The sequence below is a fragment of the Carcharodon carcharias genome, chromosome 15, assembly GCF_017639515.1.
Source record: "Carcharodon carcharias isolate sCarCar2 chromosome 15, sCarCar2.pri, whole genome shotgun sequence".
Classification (NCBI taxonomy): Eukaryota; Metazoa; Chordata; class Chondrichthyes; order Lamniformes; family Lamnidae; genus Carcharodon; species Carcharodon carcharias.
Window position 1 is genome coordinate 112,965,553 of NC_054481.1, and position 18,741 is coordinate 112,984,293.

General features: G+C 49.4%; 1 protein-coding gene across 1 annotated transcript; it reads left to right on the plus strand.

Annotated features, from left to right (window-relative positions):
* Window positions 1–4,781: 4,781 nt before the first annotated feature.
* Window positions 4,782–18,324, plus strand: LOC121288112 (proteasome subunit beta type-7-like). The gene is made up of 8 exons (XM_041206445.1): window positions 4,782–4,913; window positions 6,588–6,681; window positions 6,993–7,090; window positions 10,978–11,118; window positions 12,481–12,596; window positions 14,727–14,785; window positions 17,189–17,340; window positions 17,990–18,324. Exons 1-8 carry the CDS (start codon window positions 4,849–4,851, stop codon window positions 18,099–18,101), a joined length of 837 nt encoding a protein of 278 aa, XP_041062379.1. The 5' UTR covers window positions 4,782–4,848; the 3' UTR covers window positions 18,102–18,324.
* Window positions 18,325–18,741: the final 417 nt, after the last annotated feature.

An 18,741-nucleotide genomic window follows, 5' to 3' on the forward strand; every position in this document is an offset into this window, starting at 1 on the left:
AAAGGGAAGTCTAACTCCACAGGCAGGAGGTGGGGAAGCAGCCGGTGTGGAGAATCCCACTGAACCAGCCGGGCCTGGGCTGACCCATGGCCTTTGCTGAGCTCGTGGGTCACAGTTGGGGCAAACCCATTGGCTAGAAAGTTGGCCTCGTTTCCCATAAGTTAACGAGATGAAGGTTCAGCCAGGGTCACTGCTTCTGATTAACATCCAGTGACTCCTGGTGCAAGTGTGTGTTTGTGTGTGGACATCTGGTGAGGTCAAGATCGGACTTAGCTGTGATGCTCCCATGGTTGAATAACTTGTCAACGCCAATTGTCCAGACTCACAGATGAAGAAGGGGTACTTCATGTGTGAGGTACTGGAGGGTGCCTGGAACCTGTGGAGCCAAACCCCAGTGAGTGTCAGCACCTTCAGGAGAGGAGGGGGAGCTGTACCCCAGTGAGGGTCAGTACATTCAGGAGAGAAGGGGGAGGGGGAGCCGTGCCATCATGCTCTGCTCCATTATAGTATAAAATTTCTGTGAAATTGTAGCATTTTGGCTTGTTGCTTCTTTGAAGGAGTGTTGTAAATTTATACCCAAAGTGTAACACTGTGACGGTGCTGGAAAGGAGATATACTGGATTTGCAAACTGCCATTGCATTGTTTCAATATTTAAAACTCTAAATTACAAAGTAAGTATTTGTGTAAATAAGTATTTTAATACCGGAAAATTATTTGAAGGCTTTAGGGAACGGGCAAGAGGGACTAACTGGATAGTTCTCCCAAAGGGCTATCACTGTCCCGATGGGCTGGACGGCCTCCTTTGGTGTTCTGTCATTTTAAGATTTTTTGATTCTATGATTCTATTTTCTTAAAGTAAATTAAAATAAAACAGAATAATTGGAATGTCATTGTTGAATAAATGTCATACTGTGGGAATATGTGCCTCTTGATAATAAATTTGAAATCTTGTTTTATTTTGGATGAGCTCCCATTCTTGACCCCAGGACCATCCCTCCTTTGTCTCTGAGCTGCACTTGTCCATGTGTTCCTTGTTCACCATCTTCCCCCAGGCTTTCCAGCTGGTACTGAGCATGGTGGTAACTCAGGCTGTTGGTGCCCAGTGAAGCAGTGGCTTCAGTGATGAAGCAGCTGTGCCTCCACACTGCCTCCTGGTGTATGACATGGCCATTCCACCCATTAAGTGTGTTTGGCTGTGTTGGATTTTAGGGGCAGGGTTTACATCAGCAACACAGTGATATTAGGACCCATCCTGTAACCTGTTGGAGAAAGAGGAGAAAGAGAGTGGCTAAATGGTGGAGAAAGAATAATCCATTAGAATATCATCAACATATAGCCTTAGTGACAAAACATTAATGTTACAACACAGTTTAAGGATTGGACATGTAGTGAACACTTCCTGTAAATGTCATACCAACTTCCTGTCATGTGTTCCTGTTACTCTTTGTTGATACCTCGCTTGTAATGGAGCAGCATTTGGACCAACTCAGAGTGAGCAACATGATGCCACTTTCCAAAACAGTTCCTCTGACATGTCTTCCTTCTTCCTTAACCGAGGTTTTCCACCCACGGTAGTTGACAGGGCCCTCAACTGTGTCTGATCCATCTCCCGCGCATCCGGCCTCACGCCTTCTCCTCCCTCCCAGAACCATGATAGGATCCCCCTTGTCCTCACTTATCACCCCACCAGCCTCCGCATTCAAAGGATCATCCTCCGCCATTTCCACCAACTCCAGCATGATGCCACTACCAAACACATCTTCCCTTCACCCCTCCTGTCAGCATTCCATAGGGACTGTTCTCTCTGGGACACCCTGGTCCACTCCCCCATCACCCCCAACACCTCATCTCCCTCCTACGTCACCTTCCCATACAACTGCAGAAGGTGCAACACCTGCCCCTTTACTTCCCCTCTCCTCACCGTCCAAGGGCCCAAACACTCCTTTCAAGTGAAGTAGCGCTTCACTTGCACTTTCCTCAATTTAGTCTACTGTATTCGCTGCTCCCAATGCGGTTTCCTCTACATTAGAGAGACCAAACGCAGACTCTGTGACCACTTTGCAGAACACCTTAGGTCTGTCCGCAAGCATGACCCAGACCTCCATGTCGCTTGCCATTTCAACACTCCACCCTGCTCTCTTGCCTACCTGTCTGTCCTTGGCCTGCTGCAACGTTCCAGTGAAGCTCAACACAAACTGGAGGAACAGCACCTCATCTTCCAACTAGGCACATTACAGCCTTCCGGACTGAATATTGAATTCAACAACTTCACACTATGAACCCTCTCCTCCATCCCCACCCTTTCTTGATCCCCCTTTTTCTAATAATTAAAAAAAAAATTTAATATATATATTTTTCTTTTCCCACCTATTTCTATTATTATTTGTAAAATTTATTTCAATTTATTGTTTTATCTCCACCTTTTAGCCTATTTCGATTCCCTCCCCCCGACCCCAACCCCACTAGGGCCATCTGTAACTTGCTCGTCCTGCTTTCTACCCTTAATGTCACCATTAGCACATCCTTTAGTCAATATCACCACTGTCAACACACCTTTGACCTTTTGTTTATGACATCTTTGGCAATCTTTCCTTTGTCTCCACCTATCATGGGCCCTCTATCCAGCTTCACCTGTCCCACCCCACTTAAACAGCTTACACTTCACCTCATTTCTATTTCTCTTTAGTTCTGATGAAGAGTCATATGGACTCGAAATGTTAACTCTGTCTTTCTCTCTGCAGATGCTGTCAGACCTGCTGAGTTTTTCCAGCTATTTTTGTTTTTGTTTCAGATTTCCAGCATCCGCAGTATTTTGCTTTTAACATGGGAGATCTGCTGGTCTTACACTGGGACAGAAAATCAGCCCTCCTCCACAATTAGAGCAAACTGGATTGAGGGGGCCTTAAACAGGCTGTCACATGAGGGAGCCCAGAGACAGAGAGAGAGACTGACATTGGCTCACAGGCAGAGACCAACTCACAGACAGAGACTGACTCAGAGACAGGGACCAATTCACAGGCAAACACTGACTCACAGGCTGAAACCGACTCACAAACACCGACTCAGAGGCAGAGGCTGACTCACAGGTGGACACTGACTCACAGGCAGACGCTGACTCACAGGCAGAGACCGACTCACAGGCAGGCACCGATTCACAGGCTCATACCAATTCACAGGCAGACACCAACTCACAGGCAGGCACTGACTCACAGGCAGACACTCATTCACAGGCAGACAGTGACTCACAGGCAGACAAGCAGATAACGACTCACAGACTGGCACCGATGGCAGAATCTTCCAGTCCTGCCAGCAGTGGGATGCTGTGACGTCAGGGGAGCTTAATTTGATGTGCAGCCAAAAATCAGTTTCCTGACTGTGGGATGAACTTTAGCAATTAAGTTCCTGAGACTTTAAAGGAAGGTTAGAGGCAGGTTGAGCTTCCCAATGAACAATGTCCGGAGGCCCTTTTACATGTGTTAGCATGTCATGCATGCTCATTAAAAGGCCATCTCACTGCAATTAAGTTCACCCTCCAAATTAAGTTCTCCACACAAGAAGAAATTAGAACATTCACTTTTACAATTGCACACAAGTGCATGTGCACCGTGGGAGGCAGACTTCTTTCATGATTAACAGTGAGTTGCCGCTGCATAGTCCTCTCTGGGGGGTGTCTGTGAATGCCAACCTATGCTTGAGAGCAAGCGCTGGCAGTGCAAGTTATGTAGAGGATAAGCAAGGAAGGAAGGAACAGTTAGCGGGGAAGGGTGGAGCAGAGGCCGGAAGGTGGAAGGGATAGTGCAGGCTGCCCAGCTGGCTTTAGATATGGTGCCTCGACCTTCAAACCCCATGAGGTAATGGCAGGGACAGTGCCTGCCCCCACCACGAGAACTCACAACATCCTCCATTTAATGATCTGAACAGCACAAGATCATGCATGGTGAGCTGTCCTAACCCCCGGTGTAAATCACTCTCACTTCCGCACCCACCACCAAACTTAGACTCCAGAATGGAAGATACCGGCCTGACTCAGAGACAGACAGGCAGACACTGACTGACAGGCAGACACTGACTGACAGCCAGATACCGACCAACAGGCAGACACTGACTCACAGGCAGGCACCAGCTGATAGGCAGACACTGACTGACAAGCAGACACTGACTGACCGCCCGGCATCGAACAACAGGCAGACACTGACTCACAGGCAGGCACTGACTGACAGGCAGTCACCAACTGACAGGCAGACACCAATTTACAAGCAGACACTGATTGACAGGCAGACAGTGACTCAAACACAGGCAGACAGGTACAGATACACACAGATACACAGACACACATATCAACAGACAGACACCCAGTCACGGAGCCACACAGACAGACACATGCATGATGACATACACAGGCATAGACAGACAAAGATATTCAGAGAGACACAGATGCACAAGACACATGTGCTCACAGACAGGGCTGAGCAGTTTCAACTGCAACAGTCCCCGGTGACTCAGAGTAAAGACCTCAGTGTTTACTGATCAGCTCTGCTTGTCCCTTTGCTCCCAGCAGGAGCAGGGCTTCATGCTGTAACCCCTTCACTATTCCCTTCCTCTAAAAGTCAAATTCATCCATACTCAGAAATCCGCAGAGTGTGTGTGACTGGGGCCACAGGCAGTGACAGGAGTCTGGAGGAGAGAACGAGAGAGATTTGGTGCTTCTTTGAATTTTGATTTCACTCTGGTTCAAAAACTATTTTTGGCAAATCTGGCTCCCCGTAATCACATGGGGTTTTTACTCAATAGGTTGTGAAAGTGAAAGTAAAGTGAGCTGGAGAGGAGAGGCCAGTCTGCAGGTCGACATGTTTAAATGTGAGAGATTCCTGAGCACCCCTATCGGGGGATTCAGCTTCGAGAACTGCAGCAGGTGAGCCAGGGGAGGAGAGTGGGAGGAGGTGAAATGAATCCCTGGATAATGTCCAAAGGGTAAAGGTGAGGCTGGGCAGGAGCTTTTGAGGGACTTCCGTGATGTCAGCCTCCTTGTGCCCAGGCACCTGCCCTGAGACCAGCATTAATACTGGCACAAGATTGTCTCAGGTTAGAGAGAGTGCTGTTCTCCGGACTGTCTAACTGGCTTTAAGGTGAGGGAGCTAGGGCTGTGCAACCAGGGCTGGTGTATATTTTAAACAGTGCTTGGCAAATGGAAACTGAAAGTAAGACATTGTCTGAATGACTAGCAGATTCAGCATGGGGGCTGTTTTGTACAGATTGTGATCGACTGAGGGGATCTTCCCTCAAACTCAATGGACTCAAATATGAAGTTCTTGATCCAAAGCTTCCTCCTGTTTCTCATTCACAGGAGGGGGAGGATCCCCGTCCCTGCTGGGGTCTCCCTCCCAATTCCCCCTCCCCCCTCCTCTTGTCCTCTTCTCACTCTCCCTCCTCTCCTCTCCCATCCCCTTCAATCCTTTCTACCTCTCCTCTCATTCCCTTCCTTGAAGATGCTGGCTCCCATGGGGGAGCAGCTCACCAGGGCACCATCATTTCTCTGGCCCCTCATCCAGGTTTGACCCCCCCCCCAGGCAGAGTGTCCACAGCTGATTTGACCGTGAGGTGAGGGGGTGGTGTTGTAGCTGGATCCTGTCCTCCTCCCACCTCCCGGTGATAAGCAGTAACCGTCTTTGACCGAGTGACCCTGTGTGAAGCCAATTCATTAAGCGCACAACAGGGCCTCAGAGTGCAGCCTGCCCAGCAACTAGAAACCAGGCGAGAGGGCAGTTTAACATTGCTGGATATTGACCCTTTCAGAACTCCATCATTTCTAATATTAGAAAAGAAACAATTTGCATTTTTATAGCGCTTTTCACAGCCTCAGGACATCCCAAAGTGCTTTACAAGGAATGAACAATCTTTTCGATGTGTAGTCACTACTATCAGGTATGAAGCAGCAGCCAGTTTTCACACAGCAAGATCCCACTAACAGCAAAGTGATAATCTGTTTTTGTGACGTTGGTTGAGGGATAAATATTGGTCAGGGAGCTGGGGAGAACTCTCCTGCTCTTCTTCAAAATGGTGCCATGGGATCTATTACACCTGCCTGAGAGAGCAGACAGGGCCTCAGTTTAATGTAATTACCTGGAAAAACTCAGCAGGTCTGGCAGCATCGGCGGTGAAGAAAAGAGTTGACGTTTCGAGTCCTCATGACCCTTCGACAGAACTTGAGTTCGAGGGACTCGAACTCAAGTTCTGTCGAAGGGTCATGAGGATTCGAAACGTCAACTCTTTTCTTCTCCGCCGATGCTGCCAGACCTGCTGAGTTTTTCCAGGTAATTCTGTTTTTGTTCTGGATTTCCAGCATCCGCAGTTTTTTTGTTTTTACCTCAGTTTAATGTCTCTGCTGACAGACTGTGGAGGACCACTTCAGGAATGTCAGTCCAGATCGTGTGCCGAAGTCTCTGGAGTGGGACTTGAACTCACAACCCATTTGGTTCAGGTGAGAGCGCTACTCACCTGAGCCGCTGCAGCATGGCTCAGCAAAGCTGCCCCTGACCTGCTCACTCTCTCCCTTACTTCTCCTTCTCAACCCTCCCTTGTCTTTCAGGAATGCAGCTTTGGAGAGGGAGCTGCAGCAGATGGGCTACAAACACCTGAAAGCAAAGAAGACAGGGACCACTATCGCTGGCTTCATCTTCAAGGTAAATCCTCATCAACAACTGGAGATTGCCAATCCTCCAAAATTGCTTAGTCTGCTCCACGAATTAAAGATTAATCACTGGGACACATCTCCGTCAGCAATAACCCAGAGAGAAACATCGTGGGGATAATAACAATACCTCCCCTTTTTTCTTTTATTTTTCTCAATCTGGTGTGAGTTCTGGAGCGGTAATTAATGTATAATTAGTCTCACATCACACAAACCAGTTTAACAGTTTCCAGTACAGAGCTCCCTATAACAGTGTGGCAATAATGACTACCAATCTGACTGCCTGTTTTCTGTGTTATGTAGGATGGGGTGATTCTGGCAGCTGACACCCGGGCCACAGACGACATGGTTGTTGCTGACAAGAACTGTATCAAGATCCACCACATCGCCCCCAACATCTAGTAAGTGTCACCCTCACAGTCAGTCTGTGTCTCACAGTCACAGGCTCGCAACACCTGTTAAATCACTCCTTCTGGTGGTCCCCTTACTAATTGGCCTCTGCTCTCTAGTTATTAACTATAACAAATATAGTTAATTAAAATACATCATTAACTAAACATACAAGTCACTCTCCTTACAACGAGCTGTGCCCCTCTAACACATTGATTTTCTCTCACTCTCACTGTGATATTAACCCCTCTCTCTCAGTTCCCCCCTCTCTCTCTCTTATACTAATCCCTCGTTCTCTCTCTATAATGTTAACCCCTTGCTCAGTCACTGTCTCTCTGTGATTAACCCCTCTCTCTCTCTCTCTCTCTCTGATATTGATCCCTTGCTCTCTCACTCTCTCCGTGTGATATTAACTTCTCGCGCTCTCAGTGTCTCTCACTCTCTCTCCGTGATATTAACCCCATGCGCTCTCACACGTTCCCTGTGATATTAACCCCTTGCTCTCTCTCACTCTCTCTCTCTGTGATAGTAACCCCTCACTCTCTGTCTCAATCTCTCCCCATGTCTCTATGATATTAACCTCTCTCCCTCTCTCGCTCTGTGATATTAACCCCTTGCTCTCTCACTCTCCCTCTCTCTCTGTGATATTAACCCCTCATGCTCTCATTCTTTCCCTGTGATATTAACCCCTTGCTCTCTCTGTCATAGTAACCCTTCGCTCTCTGTATCACTCTCTATGTCTCTATGATATAAGCCTCTCTCTCTATTAACCCCTCACTCTCTCTGTGTTATTAACCCCTCTCTCGCTGTGATATTAACCCTTCGCACTCTCTCTCTCTCTAATATTAACCACTCACTCTCCCTCTGTCTCACTTTCTCTCTGTGATACTAATCCCTCACTCTCTATGATGTTAAACCCTTGCTCAGTCACTCTCTGTGATATTAGTGCAGTTGATGTAGTTTACATGGATTTCAGCAAAGTCTTTGACAAGGTCCCACATGGGAGACTTATAAAGAAGGCAAATGCACATGGGATACAAGGTAATTTGATAAGGTGGATTCAAAATGGTTTAGTTGTAGGAGACAGAGGGTGATGACAGAAGGCTGCTTTAGTGACTGGAAGCCAGTGTCCAGTGGCATACCACAGGGACTTGCGCTGGGTCCCCTATTATTTGTCATTTATATAAACGACATAGATGACTATGTGGGGGGTAGGATTAGTAAGTTTGCGGATGATACAAAGATTGGCTGGGGGTTAACAGTGAGGTTGAGTGTCTTGGGCTACAGGAAGATATAGACGGGACGGTCAAATGGGCAGATAAGTGGCAGATGGAATTTAACCCTGAAAAGTGTGAGGTGATACACTTTGGAAGGAATAATTTGACAAGGAAGGATTCAATGAACGGCATGACACTAGGAAGTTCTGAGGAACCAAGGGACCTTGGCGTGTGTGTCCATAGATCTCTGAAGGTAGAGGGGCATGTTAGTGGGGTGGTGAAAAAGGCATATGGGACACTTGCCTTTATCAACCGAGGCATAGATCACAAAAGTAGGGAGGTCATGTTGGAGTTGTATAGAACCTTGGTGAGGCCACAGCTGGAGTACTGTGTGCAGTTCTGGTTGCCACATTATTAGGAAGGATGTGATTGCACTGGAGGGGGTGCAGAGGAGATTCACCAGGATGTTGCCTGGGATGAAACATTTAAGTTATGAAGAGAGGTTGGAAAGACTTGGGTTGTTTTCATTGGAGCAGAGAAGACTGAGGGGCGACCTGATTGAGGTGTACAAGATTATGAGAGGCATGGACAGGGTGGATAGGGAGCAGCTGTTCCCCTTAGTTGAAGGGTCAGTCACAAGGGGACACAAGTTCAAGGTGAGGGGCAGGAGGCTTAGGGGGGATGTGAGGGGAAACTTTTTTACCCAGAGGGTGGTGACGGTCTGGAATGTGCTGCCTGGGAGGGTGGTGGAGGCAGGTTCCTCACATCCTTTAAGAAGTACCTGGATGAGCACTTGGCACATCACAACATTCAAGGCTATGGGCCAACTGCTGGTAATTGGGATTAGGTAGATAGGTCAGGTGTTTCTCACGTGTCGGTGCAGACTCGATGGGCTGAAGGGTCTCTTCTGCACTGTGTGATTCTGTGATTAACCCCTCGCTCTCTCTCTCTGTGATATTGATCCCTTGCTCTCTCTCACTCTCTCCGTGTGATATTAACTTCTTGCGCTCTCAGTGTCTCTCAATCTCTCTGTGATATTAACCCCATGTGATCTCACTCTTTCCCTGTGATATTAACCCCTTGCTCTCTCTCACTCTCGCTCTGTGATATTAACCCCTCACTTTCCCATTCTCTCTCTCTGTGATATTAACCCCTCGCTCACTGTGATACTAATCCCTCACACTCTCTCACTCTCTAACTCTCTCTCTCCCTGATTCTCTCTGTGGTGTTAACCCCTCACCTCCCACTCTCTCCCTGAGTATATTAAGCTCTCTCTCCCCTGCGTTATTAACCCCACACTTACTCACCGTCTGTTATATTAATCCCGCTCTCTCTCACTCTCACTCTCTGTGATATTAACCCTTCGCTCTCTTTCTAACTCTCTGTGATATTAACCCCTTGCTCTCTCACTCTCTCTCTGTGATATTAGCCTCTTGCTCTCTCACTCTCTCTCTCTGTGATATTAACCCCTCTCTCTCTCTGTGATATTAACCCCTCGCTTTCTCTCTCTGTGATATTAATCCCTCATTCTCTCTCATTGTCTCAGTGATATTAGCCCCTCGCTCTCTCACTCCCACTCTATGATACTAATCCCTCGCTTTCTCACTTTCTCTCTGTAATATTAATCTCTCAGTCTCTCGCTCTCTAACTCCCTCTCTCTCTGTGATATTACCCCTTGCATTTTCTCACTCTCTCTGTTATACTAATCCGTCTCTCTCTAAAATGTTATCCCCTTGCTCATTGGCTCTCTCTTTGTGATATTAATCCCTCACGTTTACTCTCTTTCTGTGATATTAACCCCTCATGCTCTCTGTCTCACTCTCTCTCTCTCTGTGATATTAACCCCTTGCTCTCTGTCTCACATTCTCTCTGTGATATTAACCCCTTGGACTTTCACTTTTGCTGTGATATTAGCCCCTTGCTCTCTGTCTCACTCTCTCTCTGTGATATTAACACCTCACTTTCTGTCTCACTCTGTCTCTGTGATATTAACCCCTCACTCTCCAACTCTCTCTCTGTGATATTAACCCCTCACTCTCCCACTCTCTCTCTGTGATATTAACCCCTCACTCTCCCACTCTCTCTCTCTGTGATATTAACCCCTCACTCTCCCACTCTCTCTCTCTGTGATATTAACCCCTCACTCTCCCATTCTCTCTCTGATATTAACCCCTCATTCTCCCACTCTCTCTGTGATAATAACCCCTCACCCTCCCCCTCTCTCTCTCTGTGATATAACCGCTCACTCTCCCACTCTCTCTCTGTGATATTAACCCCTCACTCTCCCACGCTCTCTCTGTGATATTAACCCCTCACTCTCCCACTCTCTCTCTCTGTGATATTAACCCCTCACTCTCCCACTCTCGCTCTGTGATATTAACCCCTCACTCTCCCACTCTCTCTCTCTCTGATATTAACCCCTCACTCTCCCACTCTCTCCCTCTCTGTGATATTAATCCCTCACTCTCCCACTCTCTCTCTCTGTGATATTAACCCCTCACTCTCCCACTCTCTCTCTCTCTCTCTGTGATATTAACCCCTCACACTCCCACTTTCTCTCTCTGTGATATTAACCCCTCACTCTCCCACTCTCTCTCTGTGATATTAACCCCTCACTCTCCCACTCTCTCTCTGTGATATTAAGTCTTCATCTCTCTCTCCCTCTTGCTCTCTCTGTCCAGTTGCTGTGGTGCAGGCTGTGCAGCCGATGCTGAAGTTACAACACAGATGATGGCCTCTAACATCCAGCTCCACAGCCTGTTGACCGGGCGTAAGCCCCGTGTGGCCATTGTTAACCGGATGCTGAAGCAGATGCTGTTCAGGTGAGAGAGCGTGCACAGAGCAGCTCATTGTACACAGTCGATTGATCTTGATGGCTCTTTAATCATTAGAATTAAACAGTGAGGTAAAGGGCTCATCCCCTAATGGCACCGGAGACAGGCACAGTGTTCTCTGCCATGTAGCTACAAGGTCCGAGCTTTGGGCCCAGGTCTGTATTGAATGAATCGAGAGTGACTTTGCCACAATGTGCCTCAACATCACTGCAGGAGAGATCAGCCAGGCTGTCACTCCTGGTCACTGATGTGGGCTGGACAACAGTTGCGGGTCAGTGTCAGAGAATTGGCTTTGCCTGAGACGCCCTCGCAGCCAAATTCCTGCATCCACTCTCAGTGCAGAGTCTTTTCAGACTTTTGGTCATCTACGCATTTCAGGCACGTTATGCTACCCTTCCCCTCCCCCTCCCCCTCCCCCATTCCCTTCCCCAACACCCTCCCCCTCACGCCTCCCCACCTCCTCAGCGTCCTCCCTCTCCCCATCCCGCTCTCCCATCCTCCTCCCTAACAACCTCCCCCCTTTTCCGACACCCTCCCGCTCCACGGCGATTTAGAGGCTCCAGCCTTCTTTCCATTCACTGGGCGAGGTTTAAGGACTCAGCCGGACACCCCCTGGCACAGCTCACCAGCTTGGGTGAAGGAAACCAAGCTGCCAGCAGCAAGGTCGGGGGCACAATGTGTCTGACTTAGGTAGGGGGTCAGAGTTGTGGAAAGTGGTCATTCCTGCCTTGGTGGGGGGTGGGGGGGAGGGGGGGCGGTGTTGTGTTACGAGGGGTGGAGGAGGGAGATTTCAGGGAAGGTTGGGGTCCTTGGAGGTGGAAATTCACAGTAGTGGGCGTCACAGGGGTGGATCATGGGGCTGTTGTGGTCGAGGGAGGTGGAACATGGGGCAGGGGGTGGTCTCTGGGGCAGGGAGGAGAATAGAGTTCCAGGGCTGAGGCCAGGTTTATTTTTGCAGGTGACCCCTGCTGCTTTGGGGCTAAGAGACATAATTGGCCATTGGTGAGGGCCATCGCCCATGTGATTCGTCAGAATCAGCACAGTACACCATCTGTCCAGTTCCATCCTAAAAAGGCCATCAGGGTCTCATTTATGTGGTAGGATTCCGGTTCCCATATTAAAAGGGGCCAATCACCTGAATCAGGCAGGAGATTTAGGCGCCCGCCAAGAGGCCCCTTTCAAAATGGTGGCCTTGTCAATGACATTGTCAGTGTTAATGGGTTAGAAAGGCCAGTGCCCTTATCCTGTTACAACTGACCTCATCCTTCCAGAACAGTCAATGCCCCACGAGGACAGTGAAAATGAACCCCTTCCTGACTTAAATGCAACTTAATCTTTATCTTCCTTCAGGTACCAGGGGCACATTAGTGCATCAGTGATAGTGGGCGGTGTGGACTGCACAGGACCCCACCTGTATGCAGTATATCCTCACGGTTCCACGGACAAACTCCCCTATGTCGCCATGGGTAAGGACATGTCAACACTCAGTCTAAATCATCATCTATCGAGCAGGCCTAGGGCTGGCTACAAGAATTCCAAAAAATTCCAAACAGGGAATCTGATAAAAAGTTGAAACGGAAAATATTTCAGCGGCAGTGGGGAAAGCATCAGGCAATAGTTGGACTAATTGAAGGTTATTGCAGAAATACAAGTTCATGGTGTAGGGGGTAACATGTTAGCATGGATAGAGGATTGGCTGGCTGGCTGAAAACAGAGAATAAGCATAAATGGGTCTTTTCCTGATTGGCAGGAAGTGACCAGTGGAGTCCCACAGGGGTCTGTATTGGGGCCTCAACTTTTAACAATTTCCATCAATGACTTAGACAAGGGGAGTGAAGGCATGATAGCCAAATTTGCAGATGACACAAAGATAGGTAGGAAAGTATGTTGTGAAGAGGACATGAGGAGGCTGCAGATGGATATAGATAGGTTGAGTGAGTGAGCAAAGATCTGGCAAATGGAGTTTAATGTGGGAAAATGTGAAGTTGTTCACTTTGAGAGGAAGAATGAAAAGCAGAGTATTACTTAAATGGAGAATGAATGCAGAAATCAAGGTGCAGGAGGATCTAGGTGTTCTAGTGCACGAGTCACAAAAAGTTAGAATTCAGGTACAGCAAGTAATAAAGAAGGCTAATGGAATGCTATCCTTTATTACAAGAGGGATTAAACATAAAAGTAAGGATGTTCTGCTTCAGTTATACAGGGCATTGGTGATACCGCATCTGAAATATGTGTGCTATTTTGGTCTCCTTATTTAAGGAAGGATGTAAATGCATTGGGAGTCAGTTCAGAGGAGGTTGACTAGATTGATACCTGGAACGAGTGGGTTGCCTTAAGAGGAAAGGTTGAACAGACTGGGGTTGTTTCCACTGGAGTTTAGAAGAGTGGGGGGTGATTCGATTGAAGTAGACAAGATCCTGAACAGCATTGACAAGGTGGACGTGGAAAGGATGTTTCCTCTTGTGGGTGAGTCCAGAACTAGGGGGCACTGTTTTAAAATTATGGGTTGCCCTTTTAGGACAGAGATGAGGAGTTTTTCTCTGAGGGTTGTGCGACTTTGGAATTCTCTGCCTCAGGAGGTGGCGGAGGCGGGGTCATTGAATATTTTTAAGGCAGAGGTAGACAGATTCTTGTTAGGCAAGGGAATCAGAGGTTATCGGGGTTAGATGGGAATGTGGAAATTTAAACAGAAGAAGATCAGCCATGATCTTATTGAATGATAGAGCAGGCTCAAGGGGCCAAATGGGCTATTTCTGTTCCTATTTCATATGTTCGTATGTAATTGGAAGGCTCTTTCAAAGAGCCAGCACAGACACAATGGGCAGAATGGCCTCCATCTGTGCTGCTTGACTCTATGATTTAAAGGTTGTTTAGCTGGTTAAATTGCTAAGCCATATGAACCCAGGTCCCTTCTTTGCCCTGTGCTCGGTTTTACTGATGAGTGACTGAGTTGACCTCAGTGTCCAGTTGCTAGGAGAGGAACATTGGCCAGGACTCCCTGCTGACTGCACCTGGAAAGGACAAGATCTGGTTGGATGGATTGTCACATGACCTCTGTCTGCCAGCCCCCCCGCCCCCCAGGCTCCTGTGATTGGTCACCAGACCATTTAATCATTCTGGGACTCAGCCTTCCTCTTGCAGTCAGAAGATGAACAAACCCTTCATTGCTCAATTGAATGGTTCTTGGTTGCTAGTCAAACAGCAATTTAACCCCTCTCCCATATTTGTATAACTGAGAAATGTTCCTGTTGCAGCATTTAATCTTTAATTCCTGCAGGAAAACCTAGGATATGCCTGGAGCATTGGTGACTCTAGGAGATGTTCCCTGGTCAAATAGTCTGGCTGGGCTCACTCAAGACTCATACATGATGAATAGACAGTTGTGTTGGGTCGGGAGTGCTGAGACCACAGCGCAGGGAGAGTCAGCACTTGAGGAAGAGGAGTAGAGAGAGAACAGCCTGACTGATTCAGGTTCCCTAATCTGGTTTCCAAACAGTAACTCTGACTGTTTGTGTTTGGGTCTCTGGGTGGTAAACCTGTAGTGAGGGGTTTACTGTGACTTTAATGAGTGTCCGTATGTGTCTCCTGTTTGACAGGTTCTGGTTCAGCTGCTGCAATGGCTGTACTGGAGGATCGATTCAAACCAAACATGGAGGTGAGTGACTGACCAGAGGAGAATTGGGCGCGCACTGCGTGATCCCTTCCCCCACTGATGCCATGGCAAAGCCCCCACCCCAACGCTGACCTCAGTGATCACTGCTCAACAAAGCTATATAATGGTTCCTGATTTGGAAATTCTCTATAAGGGAGCATTACATTTAACTTATACCAATGATTTACCCCGGAAATTCAGGTAAATACCTCTCCCATCCACCGGATGCCACAACTGCTTTCTCGTTGATGAAAGAGCTAAAACTGGATTAAGAATTCTTGCTTCCATGGACATCAGGATCGCTCCACTTCCTGCAGCAACCCCCCCTCCCCCCCCATAGACCCCTCGCTCAGGACCCTGCCCTGTACCCTCTGCCCAACACCACACCACTCCCCCTATACTGCAAAGCGCTCTGTGCCAGCTCTATGAAAACACAGGTGTGCAGGAAAATGTATAAAAAAACTGGGTCACAGCATGTTTACACCCTGTATTACTAGCAAAACTAGTATCCTTGTACTACTGCTGACACGCAAACTTTCTTTTACACTGGCCCTGAGTTACTCCAGCCCCTGGTTGCTCCAGCCCTGGGCCCTGAGTTACTCCAGCCCCTGGTTGCTCCAGCCCTGGGCCCCGGGTTACTCCAGCCCCTGGTTGCTGTAGCCCTGGGCCCCGGGTTACTCCAGCCCCTGGTTTCTCCAGCAATGAGCCCCTGGTTACTCCAGTCCCAGGTTGCTCCAGCCCTGGGCCCCTGGTTACTCCAGCTCCTGGACCCCGGGTTACTCCAGCCCCTGGTTGCTCCAGCCCCAGGTTACTCCAGCCCCAGGTTACTCCAGCCCCTGGTTGCTGCAGCCCCTGGTTGCTCCAGCCCCTGGTTGCTCCAGCCCCAGATTACTCCAGCCCCAGGTTACTCCAGCCCCTGGTTGCTCCAGCCCCTGGTTACTCCAGCCCCGGGTTGCTCCAGTCCTGGGCCCCTGGTTGCTCTGGCCTTTGGCTCCTGGTTGCTCCAGCCCTGGGCCTCGGGTTACTCCAGCCCCGAGTTGCTCCGGTCCTGGGCCCTGGGTTACTCCAGCCCCTGGTTGCTCCAGCCCTGGGCCCCGGGTTACTCCAACCCCTGGTTGCTCCAGCCCTGGGCCCCGGGTTACTCCAACCCCTGGTTGCTCCAGCCCTGGGCCCCGGGTTACTCCAACCCCTGGTTGCTCCGGCCCTGGGCCCCGGGTTACTCCAACCCCTGGTTGCTCTGGCCCTGGGCCCCGGGTTACTCCAGCCCCGAGTTGCTCCAGCCCTGGCCCCAGGTTACTCCAGCCCCTGGTTGCTCCGGCCCTGGACCCAGGGTTACTCCAGTCCCTGGTTGCTCCGGCCCTTGGTCCCGGGTTACTCCAACCCCGGGTTGCTCCAGCCCTGGGCCCCTGGTTACTCCAGCCCCGGGTTGCTCCAGCCCTGGGCCCCTGGTTACTCTGGCCCTGGGCCCCAGGTTACTCCAGCCCCTGGTTACTCCAGCTCCGGGTTACTCCAGCCCCAGGTTACTCCAGCCCCTGGTTGCTCCAGCCCCTGCTTGCTCCAGCCCCAGGTTACTCCAGCCCCGGGTTACTCCAGCCCCTGGTTACTCCAGCCCCAGGTTACTCCAGCCCCTGGTTGCTCCAGCCCCTGGTTGCTCCAGCCCCAGGTTACTCCAGCCCCTGGTTGCTCCAGCCCCTGCTTGCTCCAGCCCCGGGTTACTCCAGCCCCGGGTTACTCCAGCCCCTGGTTACTCCAGCCCCGGGTTACTCCAGCCCCTGGTTGCTCCAGCCCCAGGTTACTCCAGCCCCTGGTTGCTCCAGCCCCTGGTTGCTCCAGCCCCTGGTTGCTCCAGCCCCTGGTTGCTCCAGCCCCGGGTTACTCCAGCCCCGGGTTACTCCAGCCCCAGGTTACTCCAGCCCCTGGTTGCTCCAGCCCTGAGTTGCTTCGGCCCTGGGCCCCGGGTTACTCCAGCCCCAAGTTGAACCGGTCCTGGGCCCTGGGTTACTCCAGCCCCTGGTTGCTTCAGCCCTGGGCCCCGAGTTGCTCCGCTCCTGGGCCCTGGGTTACTCCAGCCCCTGGTTGCTTCAGCCCTGGGCCCCGAGTTGCTCCGGTCCTGGGTCCCGGGTTACTCCAGCCCCGGGTTGCTCCAGCCCTGAGCCCCTGGTTGCTCCAGCCCCGGGTTGCTCCAGCCCTGGGCCCCGGGTTACTCTATCCCCAGGTTGCTCCGGCGCTGGACCCCGGGTTACTCCAGCCCCTGGTTGCTCCAGCCCTGGGCCCCGGGTTACTCCAGCCCCAGGTTGCTCTGGCCCTGGACCCCGGGTTACTCCAGCCCCTGGTTGCTCCAGCCCTGGGCCCTGCTTGGAATCTCAGCTGCCACAATTCACACTGAAGCCAGTTATTTATCTCTAGGAGGAAGCAGCCAAGCAGCTGGTCCGTGAAGCCATCCTCGCCGGAATATTCTGTGACCTCGGCTCTGGGAGTAACGTTGACCTTCTCATCATCACCAGCAACAAGACCGAGTTTCTTCGTGCCTTCGACACCCCCAACAAGAAGGGCAGAAAGTAAGTACCCAGCTTGCAGGGTGATTCTTCAGAAGGACAGGGGACATCGTGGGGAAAAGTGGAATAGCGTACAGATGGTTAATTTTGATAAGCACTGGTTGGGGCCCGTTAGAGTCTTGCGTCCAATTCTGAGAGTGCATTTTAGGAATAGCATTGAGACCTTAGAAAGGGTACAGAGGAGATTTACTCGAACAGTCCCAGGGAAGGAGCTCTCCAGCCTCTTCTCTTTCTCAGACTAGAGCAACTAGGGCTGTTCCCTTTACAGCAGATCAGATTAAGAGGAGATTTAACAGTAATGGATTTAATAATATGAAGTTATTTTAAAACTATGAAGGTTTTGTTAGAGTAGGTAGGGAGAAACTGGCAGGTAGGTGGAGAACCAGAGAACACGGATTTAAAATTATTGGGAAGATTAGGAAGAATTTTTTTTTTACACAACATGTTATAATCTGGAATGCACCATGTGAAAGAGGATAAATACGTGAAAGGGGAAAAGTTGCAGGGTTCTGGGGAAAGTGCAGGGGGAATGGGACTATTTAGCTCTTCCAAAGCGTGGTACAAGCACGATAAGCCTCTTCCTCTCTGCTGCATCACTCTATGACTCCACACAACCCCCCACCCCGTTAATTTCCACTGTCGTTTCCTGCAGGGAGGGTCAGTATCGCTACAAGAAGGGGACCACTGTTGTGCTGAAAGAAACCATCACTCCATTAGAGATGGAGCTGGTGGAGGAGACTGTGCAGAGGATGGACACTGAGTGACCAGGAGGATCCCATCATCTCTGCAGGATCCAGCAAGGAGATTGAGACGATCAATTTCTGTTACAAACTAAAGAATGTTGCACCCGACAGCCGATTCCTGCTGTGTGATTTTGAGCACATTGTATCCTGATAGATTATAACCCAAACATGTTGTATCCAACACGTGTAACGTACGATTTAGTTTCAAAAAATTAAAAAAATCCCCAGGGCGGGAGGGAACGGTGATGTGAATGTTAACGCCTGTTCTTATTTGCATCTGAGGAGAACCACATGTTTGCAAAACATACAATTTTTATTGATAACTGAAGCAGAGATATAACCATCTGCAATGCTTCATTAAACTTTAATAAGTGGTGATTTGCTTATTAAGTACCAGAAAACATTTACATACTTTCTAACAGTGCCAGGCGTTTATTAAAAATAACCGTGAGAGGATTGTTTCAAAATCCAGGTAGCAAGAGGCTGATATCACACACAGTACTTCCAAAAGCAGTCTGAGAAGTTGTTACGTTTCTTGAATAGTTTTCTGCCTTTTCCGGCAAGCAGTTGGCCTACTTTGGACTGTGCTCTCCTTCCATCTAGAATCTGCAGAGAGAGACAGAGCAGAGACTAGTTGCCAAGACTCCAAAGGATTGGATTT